This window comes from Etheostoma cragini, chromosome 3, assembly GCF_013103735.1.
Source record: "Etheostoma cragini isolate CJK2018 chromosome 3, CSU_Ecrag_1.0, whole genome shotgun sequence".
Lineage (NCBI taxonomy): Eukaryota > Metazoa > Chordata > Actinopteri > Perciformes > Percidae > Etheostoma > Etheostoma cragini.
Window position 1 is genome coordinate 28,324,423 of NC_048409.1, and position 9,228 is coordinate 28,333,650.

The window sequence follows — 9,228 nt, forward strand, 5'->3', positions numbered from 1 at the left end:
GTGTGTGTGTGTGTGTGTGTGGTGTGAGAGAGAGCGGGGGTTGTCCACATGAGTAATGACCAACACCCGGTTGTATAAGGGGAGAAGAGCGACTGATGATGAAAGACATGATGCGATAACAACAAATAAAGTAAAAATAAATCCACAGAGGAGGCCATGTAAGAACTATCCAGCTCTTTGTGGTGCAGAGCCTCATCTGGCTGAGAGGATGCATCTCACTGACATTCACTCTTACACTCTTTTATATCTGCAGTCTAAAGGCCTGGTTAGGCTAAAAAGCTAGAGGTCCTAGAGGTCTGATTAGTTATACTGTAACAACCTGGTGTCTTTTCCAGGTGAGTTAATGCTCTCTAATGCCACTCTTGGTTAATCTGAATTTTTGTACTTGTCTGATCACTTGTGCTGTGATGGACTCCAACCAGCCCACCGAGAGTAATGACCATCCTTTCCGTCATTTTTTCCCCCAGTGCCCACTCGCTATATTGCCACGAAAAATCCCCCTGCGACCTATCCTTAAAAAGGACTTTCCTGACACGCCACCATTACAAACCTTCAACTGCAAACAAGGTCGGTTATGACTCTTTGTATTCCGGATTTCTAATCCATGGACTTTTTCTATTTGAAAAAGCAAAAACATCCCTTCTTGCAGAGAAAAGTAATTAAAAAGCCTGTGACGTCACCATAATTAAAAAGCCTGTGACGTCCCCTTAATATAAAACTCCATAGACCGAGCGGGTACCCGCGGGCGGGGCCAGCGGGAGAAACACTTCTGCACATATTCAGTGAGCTGCAGATCACAGAAGTGAACCTAGGATCTTACAAACGTTTAAGGCGTATGCGCCATTGAACCACTCTAATAGGAATGAACAGCGCTCCAATGCTGGGTCCAGGTCCTATTATACATCCATGACTCCAACCCAAAGTGGTGCCACAGTATCTCTGCAATCAAGCTTGCAAGACAAATATTTCAATATTCACATGATATAAATGATAAGTGCTACATAAATAAATACCAGATGCAAATACGTCAGCATGTCCCAGCTGTGCTGCCTTGTCTTTCTTTCTCTTCATTCTTACATTGATCGAGCACACGTACCCCTTCATCTCAGATTATAAATTAATAAAGAAACGTCATCAGCAGCCAGGATGACTCAGCCCTGGACAGCTTCACCTCCCCAACACCACACCTTACAAATAGCAGCAAAAGATGATCATGAGAGCAGTGTGTGTGTGTGTGTGTGTGTCTACGCACCAATGGAATAAGAAAACAGCAATGATGACGAATGCCGATACAGTATCGGTCAGAATCCACATCAAACTGTATTCCTCTGGAGTCTGGAGAGAGGGAGAGAGAGAAGGAGTTGATTACACTTGTTGGAACAAAGTGTGAACATGAATATCATTATTTCATTTGGTGACCTGAAAGTATTGGCTCAGACTCTAACACTCGTATTAAATCAGACGTGTAGGTGGTGAGGGAGAGTGTTTATGTAACCGAACGTTCAGACTCATAACACCCACGATACCTGCTGAAGAGACTTCCACACTGATACAGAACCACCTGCCTACTGACTCAAAGTCACAGCGGATCAGAGGTAATTTGTCTAAAATACAAACTATATTGAAAATAAGACACCACACGCTGTACTAAAAATCCTTAATGTGGACAATAAAAAGGAAAGACTAGAACAGTCCTCCAACTTTACATGTGTACAAATTTGGACTTAGTGTCTTTAAGAGGTCACCCATAGGTTTCTGATGAGCCGTTGTAAAGCTCATTTGTTGCTATCCTTGCAGTGCCTGAAGTTGCCTAACTAGCTGAGGAGGGCTAAATGAAGCCTAAAGTCTCTATTTGCCTCTTACCACCAAAACAGTTTTTTCTACCAGACTGTACACTTGTTTCATTGTGCTGTAAAGTTAGGCTTTTTTATTTTATTCAATTGATTTGCTTCGGAGTAAACCTCAATTGACCATTCAAAGAAGTGCAGTTTTTGGCGAGTGTTGGCCTTTTTGTTCAGCCCCTTTTGGATTAACTGAGGGCAAAGAACACGAACACACAAACACACACACACACACGAACACATACACACACACACACGAACACACACACACACACACGCGCACGAGGATGGTGCTGTGACAACGGCAGTTGTCTAACTTGCTCTCCTTATATCACCAATATTTGCTGCTCTGTTTTAACAATGCTAGGCTGAAACTATTTGAAATTCGACCGTGGTGTTTTGTGGTGATAAACCTATAAACTGAGATAAAGCATGCTACTCCAGGCTAATTTATGCAGCGTGACGTGTCACGGGTTTAAACTAATCCCAGCCGTGAACTCAGCCGGCCATCTCAGCCGAAATCTGAGAACTTGTCATGCAACCAAACTAAACTAACCTTTTAGGAGATGTGATGTGAACTTTGATTCAGGACAGCAGGGTGATCATTTGAAAAGTTCAATCTGCTCACCATGAGGAAGAGCGGCTTGTTGACGTTGGACAGGATGTGGATGGAGTTGGTGGTGACGGACTGAGCTCCGGCACACCAGGCCAGAGTGTAGAGCCACTGCTGGCTGATCACATACAGGTTGGTGCTGATGTTCACTGACTGGTACTTACTGCAGAGAGAGAGAGAGAGAGAGAGAGAGAGAGAGAGAGAGAGAGAGAGAGAGAGAGAGAGAGAGAGAGAGAGAGAGAGAGAGAGAGAGAGAGAGAGAGAGAGAGAGAGAGAGAGAGAGAGAGAGAGAGAGAGAGAGAGAGATCACTATCTTGCTTAAAAAACAAGCAGAACACATTAGAGCACATGTGTCAAACTCAAGGCCCGGGGGCCAAATGCGGCCCCTCGCAAGTTTTGATTTGGCCCGCATATCAATTTAGGTTCACAATAAATTTGGGCCCGCCTAGTTGTTCTACAAACTAAAAAGACAAGAAACGGTTTTCAAACTACTATTACACGACACTCAAAGCAGAATTTGGCAGATTTGCCAACTTTCTATTCAACAGTCGGGATTAACCACTGTACAACGTGTTCTTCTCCATGTACAAAACTAATTAACATCTATTAGTAAAGACGACTTTCTACAAACAAAAAGCATAAAATACAATCAAACAAATAGAGCAGTCCGCTCAGACATCTCACTGCACCCAATCAAGCTTTTATGGCGGGAGATTCATAACTATTGAACTGTACTGTCTATTCTAAAGGATTGTACCGTTACCGCTGTCTTGTGATTAATAACGCGTTTTATTTTGTGTTCTTACTGACAAACAGTTTTTCAATAATGTGTAATTTAGCATCAGCAATGTAACATCAAAATCCGTGCCAGTAGGGTTTATTAGATTTGACTTGAGAGGAAGGGGAGATAGACTGTTTGTCCAACTACCAGGTCGCTGTTAAAGCTGCAAAGCCTCAGTATATGTCAAACCTTGTGCAAAACAACTGTCACAAAGCTCATGTCCTTTTCAGTGTTTTAAATAGGATAATCAATCCCGCTGAACATACTGGTATTATTCCTAGTGCCCTTCTCTGTGACAGATTTAGTAAATTCTTCACTGATAAGGTGTCCAGAATCCGGGCTTTAACCCTTTGTGCTGTGCCAGATCCCAGTGTCATACCTTTCTGTTCAGCTGTTATTGAAGATTTTAGGCCAATATCTTTCTCTGATTTGGCAAGGACGGTCCATAGTTTGAAACCCTCCGTTTGCTCATTGGACAGCCTTCCTGCCAAGCTTTTTAAAGATGTTTTCGACTCTGTTGGGCCTTGTATTTTTAAATTTGTCACTTTCAACTGGGTGTGTTCCAGCTGCTTTTAAAAAGGCCGTTGTACAACCCCTCCTTAAAAAGCACAATCTGGACCTTCTGCTTTGTCCAACTACAGGCCAGTTTCTAAGCTACCTTTTTTATCCAAAGTTTTAGAAAAAGTGGTATATGCCCAACTTCAGTTACATCTTAATTCGAACAACATCTTTGAAAAATTCCAGTCTGGTTTTAGATCTTGTCACAGTACAGAAACTGCTCTTTTAAAAGTTTTTAATGATCTTTTTTTAATTTCTGATTCTGGTAGCTCTGCTGTTTTAGTGCTTTTAGATTTGACTGCAGCGTTCGATACGGTTGATCACAAGACTTTATTGACAAGACTCGAATCCTGTGCAGGCATTAAGGCCACAGCTCTGAAGTGGTTTCAGTCATATCTGACAGACAGGTCTTTTTCTGTAAACCTTGGGCCTTTTTACTCAAATAAAGCCCCGATTGACAGCGGGGTGCCTCAAGGCTCAATTTTAGGCCCAGTCTTGTTCTCGCTGTATATGCTGCCCCTCGGATCAATCTTCCGAAAATACGACATATCCTTTCACCGCTTTGCAGATGACGTGCAGATTTACCTACCTTTGAATTCTAAAACAAACTCAGTTGAAGCTCTGAGTAGATGCCTATATGACGTAAAAGACTGGATGTCGTTAAATTTTTTGAACTTAAATGATAAAAAAACTGAAGTTGTAATTTTTGGGAAGCCCGATGTCTCTGGTTTTAACAATGCTCTGGGTCCTATGTTCTCAAATTGTTGCCCACTTGTAAAAACTCTTGGTGTTTTTATTGACAGTTCTTTTAAACTCGATAAACAGATCAGTTCAGTGGTAAAAACAAGCTTTTTTCAGCTCAGACTTCTTGGGAAGGTCAAGCCTTACCTGCCCCATAGCCAACTGGAAACAGTTGTGCATGCCTTGATTACAAATCGCCTGGACTACTGCAACTCACTGTACTATGGCCTTGAGCAGTCTTCAGTTCGCCGATTACAGTTAGTCCAAAATGCGGCTGCACGCCTGCTGACAGGAAAAAGGCGCTATGACCAAATCACCCCTGTACTGTCGTCTCTCCACTGGCTGCCTGTCGTTTTTAGAATCCATTTTAAGATCTTATTGTTTGGTTTTAAATCTCTTAATGGGCTGGCACCATCATATTTATCTGATATGCTGGTTTTGCACGCTCCAGTCAGAGCACTCAGGTCCGCTGACCAGTTGCTTTTAGACTGTCCCAGAACCAGACTGGGACCCAGAGGGGACAGAGCTTTGTCGGTGGCAGGTCCTAAGCTCTGGATCTCTCTCCCTCTGAACATTAGAGCAGCTTCCTCTAGTCAGAGTTTTAAATCACTTTTAAAAACTCATCTTTTTGCACTGGCTTTTAACACAAGCTGAGCTGTGACATTTTGTTGTTGTATTGACTTGAGCAAAGCTTTTTATTTGTTGTATTTTTGTTGTTTTTGGTATATTCAGTTTTAGATGTTTTTTTCCGGATATTTGTTATGCCCTTTTATTATGTTGTTATCTATAATTGTATAGCACTTTGGGGCGGTAGCGACTGTTTGTAAATGTGCTATATAAATAAACCTTGACCTTGACCTTGACTGATGAATACACAGAAAGAGAGGAGTAGAAGATGAAGGGAGGGTTAGAGGAGAGGAGGAAGGAAGACATAAAATATGGGGAGAAAAGAATGGAGGTTAATAAGAGGAAGGAAAGGAATGTATGTAATGTAATTGTTAATTCCTCACGCTGCACTGTAACTTTTCTTCTTGTATTTCATAATAAGTTAAACAACTCTGATTATAATAATCACAAAAGGGCTCATGATGTCTTAAAAACACAACTATTAGACAACTGTTAGCACACAGTGTAACAACATGATGTAACAGCATGATGTAACAGCATGATTCATCAACCAGGCGTCTCTAATTGGTGACAAACACAGTGCCATCAAAGCTGATATTTCAGTGTTTAAAATTAGATACTACAGCGAAGATGAATCAGCAACAAGGGAAATCGGTGTCAGTGAACTGTGTGAGTGGTGTTAAAAACGGTCCATGTGTGAGTCACTCAACCCTTTCTCTAGATTGTTCTCCCACAGGTTCTGGTTGTGTACACCAGTGGTTCCCAAACTTTTTCAGCTCAAGACCCAAAAGAGAAATTTGGTGTCTCCCCGGGACCCATTTTTAAACTGTGGACAAAAGACGGAACAAACCGTGAATTTAAATGTATATGAAGTATATTTATTCCATTATAAAAGTAAACAGAAACAGAAAAGGTCTCTATTCTCCTTTCTGTGTCTCCCCCGTTTTCTCAACTCATTTTCTTATCCCCTCCTAGGATAAGAGAAGAGAGAGAACTCCCCCTCCCCACAGCATCTGAGCTTATCAGCCTCTCGTATCCTCTTCTCATCTAAATCACCCCATCATCCCTTTATTTAAGCCCTTATCTGCAACTTGTCTGTACCTCCTTCTCTGCTTCACCTCACCTCCAACCGATTCTCTCCTCTACTGAATAACTTCTTTCCACCCAGGTTTTCTGTTCTGTCACGAAATTCTCACGCAGGTGCCTTTTATCTCCCCTCCACATAATTAGGAGCACTTCTGCATTGTTTCCTTATTTGTACACAAGTGCACACAGATGCACACACACACACACACACACAAATGCACAGATTTACAATTAGAGCACTTCCAAACACCCGTCCTCTGGCATACCATCCCACGGACACACAGCCACACACACCTGTGCGCACACACAGAGCACTCCCAGGTCCGGTCAGCATAGCGTACCGAGAGTATCTGCATGAATCTGAAAATTGCCAAAAATGTTGTTTATGTAATTTGTAACTCCATTGATACATGTGTGCACGTGTACCTGAACTGCTGTTGTGAGATGGTGCTGTAGTGCAGGTTCAGCCTGTTGATGTGGCCGTCGGTCAGCTCCTGAATAGAAGCCTTTTCTCCAGAGGTCTGCTGCAGCTCTGGGTCCACCGCCTGGACCAGATCCCGGTCCTCAGAAGGAAGCCACAGCACCTACAGAGACACAGGTTATTCAATTCAATTCCATGTATGTAGCTCTAAATCACAACAACAGTTATCTCATTGCGCTTTTCATAAAAGAGCAGGTCTAGACCGTCATTTACAGAAACCCAACAATTCCCACCAAGAGCAAGCAACAGGCCACAGAGGCAAGGAAAAACTTCCTTTAAGAGGCAGAAACCTGGAGCTGAACCGTGGCAACAGGTAAACACGCACATAAAAATGAACACACACAGGCTCATGAATTTAAAAACACACACCCACAGACTGACAAAATACGCTGTCAACAACTGCAACAACCAGTAAATGAAGAAGGAAAACTACTATTGGAGATTGTAAAATCAGAGATGTCCTGAGCTGACTCTAAAGATCCAGGCACATATAAATGAAACTGTGTAAGCTGAAATAAAACCGATCCAATTCCTTCTGTACTCTACTGGGTTTGTACACCACTGGCAGCTAGTGTTGCAGCGCTGCTCCTCCAACTCTGTACAGTGTTTCCAGCTATATAGATTTAGTAAGGGCCCACCGCTCCTTTAGCTTTTTATTAAATGTCATGAAGCCGTAATTAAACAACTGTGCAGACTCTGCTCTACTGAACAACAGCAAACAGTCATTGCCTCTCTCTCGCCTTTCAGAGAGAGCAACTGGAACAGGGACGGGACTTCATCACTCTCGGGTGATTTACCATGAAACCCGGATGACAGACAGATAGATAGATAGATAGAAAGCCTTTTTAATAAGACTCGCAGCCCATAAAATACAACAACAACAACAACAAAGATACACATACACAAGGCAGACACCAATTAAATACAGCTATCCCAGTAATCCCATAAGGGGGACTGGTATCGCACTGAACAGTCAATCAGATGTTAAATGACAGAGTTACAACAAGAATTAAATAGAAAAGCTTGGAAAAATAGCGTTATGGGCACTGAATTTGATGAATTTACTGGTTTTTTTAGACCCCAGGTGGGACAAGAAGCCAACACTGCCGTCTCTCTGCCTTTGACTCCCCCCCGACACGCTTTAATTACTTCCTGTTTAAAACGTTGGCTAGGTTAGTGGAGATGCATATCCCTAAAACATAGACTAAAAACATAGTAATACATACTTAGTTGCCTCAGCCTTTTGTTTGTTGTCAAACTGTATGTAAAATTAAGTTAAATCACATGTCTCCCATAATGTTATTCTAAGATCAAGTCATGTCATTTTTCAGAGTTAGAACCTCTGAATTAAACTCATGTCAATATTTAACATTTTAGATGATCAAGTTAATAGTTTCAACCAAAACCTTCTGTATTCAGGTTAGGTAGCTTGTTAAAAATAAAAAGTTTTGTCAAACTGAATACGTTCCAGATAAATATTCAATCAACAGAGTGTATTCTGCTGCTATTGTAAATACAGTAAGTAATAATTTAACATAATGTTATGTTTGTAGAGAGCAATGGTAGCCAGTTTTTCATTGAATATCATCAAATTCATATAACTTGGAATAACTTGCACCATCTAAATGATCTAGTCCCATTAAATGAATTTAATGTTAAAATGTCATGTAATTTAACAATGCAACTGCCACATGTGACCTATTCCTTTCCTCTATGTGTGATTTTGACCATGCTGTATTTCTGTTTATATTGTAACTGGTGTGCCGTCTCGGCCTTTCAATCTCAAGGGACTTCCTGGTTAAATAAAGGTTAAATATAAAATAAAAAAACAAACCCGCAATTATAAAACACATATATAATATAATATAACATAATATAATATAATATAACACAATTATCTGTCAGCTTTCATCTAAATATGTAACTGTAAAATATTGTACATACTTACCTGTGAGGAGTTGATGTGGGCCTGCACCACCTGTAGAGTGGTGTTGATGTACGACTGACTGTAGGGATGTCCGTACGGTGGCTTGTGCAGGTCAAACAGCACCAGTCTTCCGCTAGAGGCCGCTACCTCCAGAAACTGGGCCAGCGAGGGAACGGACTGGTTCTGGGCCCGGGAGTAGTCCGCCTCAGACAAGGAGGACACGGTCCCAAATGGATCCCTCTGTAATACAGGGTGTTTGTAGTAGAGTCAAGTTTACCATCATTGTCGTCAATTTGAGAAATCATAGTGTGTGTGTGTGTGTGTGTGTGTGTGTGTGTGTTAGAAATACCAATAGGAACCAGTTGCCAGCATTCAGCTGCTGTAGCTCGGCCCAGCTGAACATTGAGGCATCGAGGTGTGTTCGATTTGGGAAAACCTCAGCGACATTGGTGGTTCTCTTCAGAGTGGAGTCATGCATCAGGAAGGGAACACCGTCATAACTACAGAGAGAGAGAGAGAGAGAGAGAGAGAGAGAGAGAGAGAGAGAGAGAGAGAGAGAGAGAGAGAGAGAGA

The 9,228-nt window shown here is 41.8% G+C and overlaps 1 protein-coding gene across 1 annotated transcript in view; it reads right to left on the reverse strand.

The window, feature by feature from the left end:
- Window positions 1-9,228, reverse strand: part of gdpd4a (glycerophosphodiester phosphodiesterase domain containing 4a) — a gene marked incomplete at its 5' end in the record, with an annotated part of 23,607 nt that overhangs the window by 6,486 nt on the left and 7,893 nt on the right. The window contains 6 exons of the mRNA XM_034867804.1: window positions 475-477; window positions 1,249-1,335; window positions 2,470-2,617; window positions 6,674-6,831; window positions 8,677-8,895; window positions 9,005-9,155. Of these exons, the coding sequence (XP_034723695.1) occupies window positions 475-477; window positions 1,249-1,335; window positions 2,470-2,617; window positions 6,674-6,831; window positions 8,677-8,895; window positions 9,005-9,155 (766 nt within the window). The remainder of the gene's footprint in view (window positions 1-474; window positions 478-1,248; window positions 1,336-2,469; window positions 2,618-6,673; window positions 6,832-8,676; window positions 8,896-9,004; window positions 9,156-9,228) is intronic.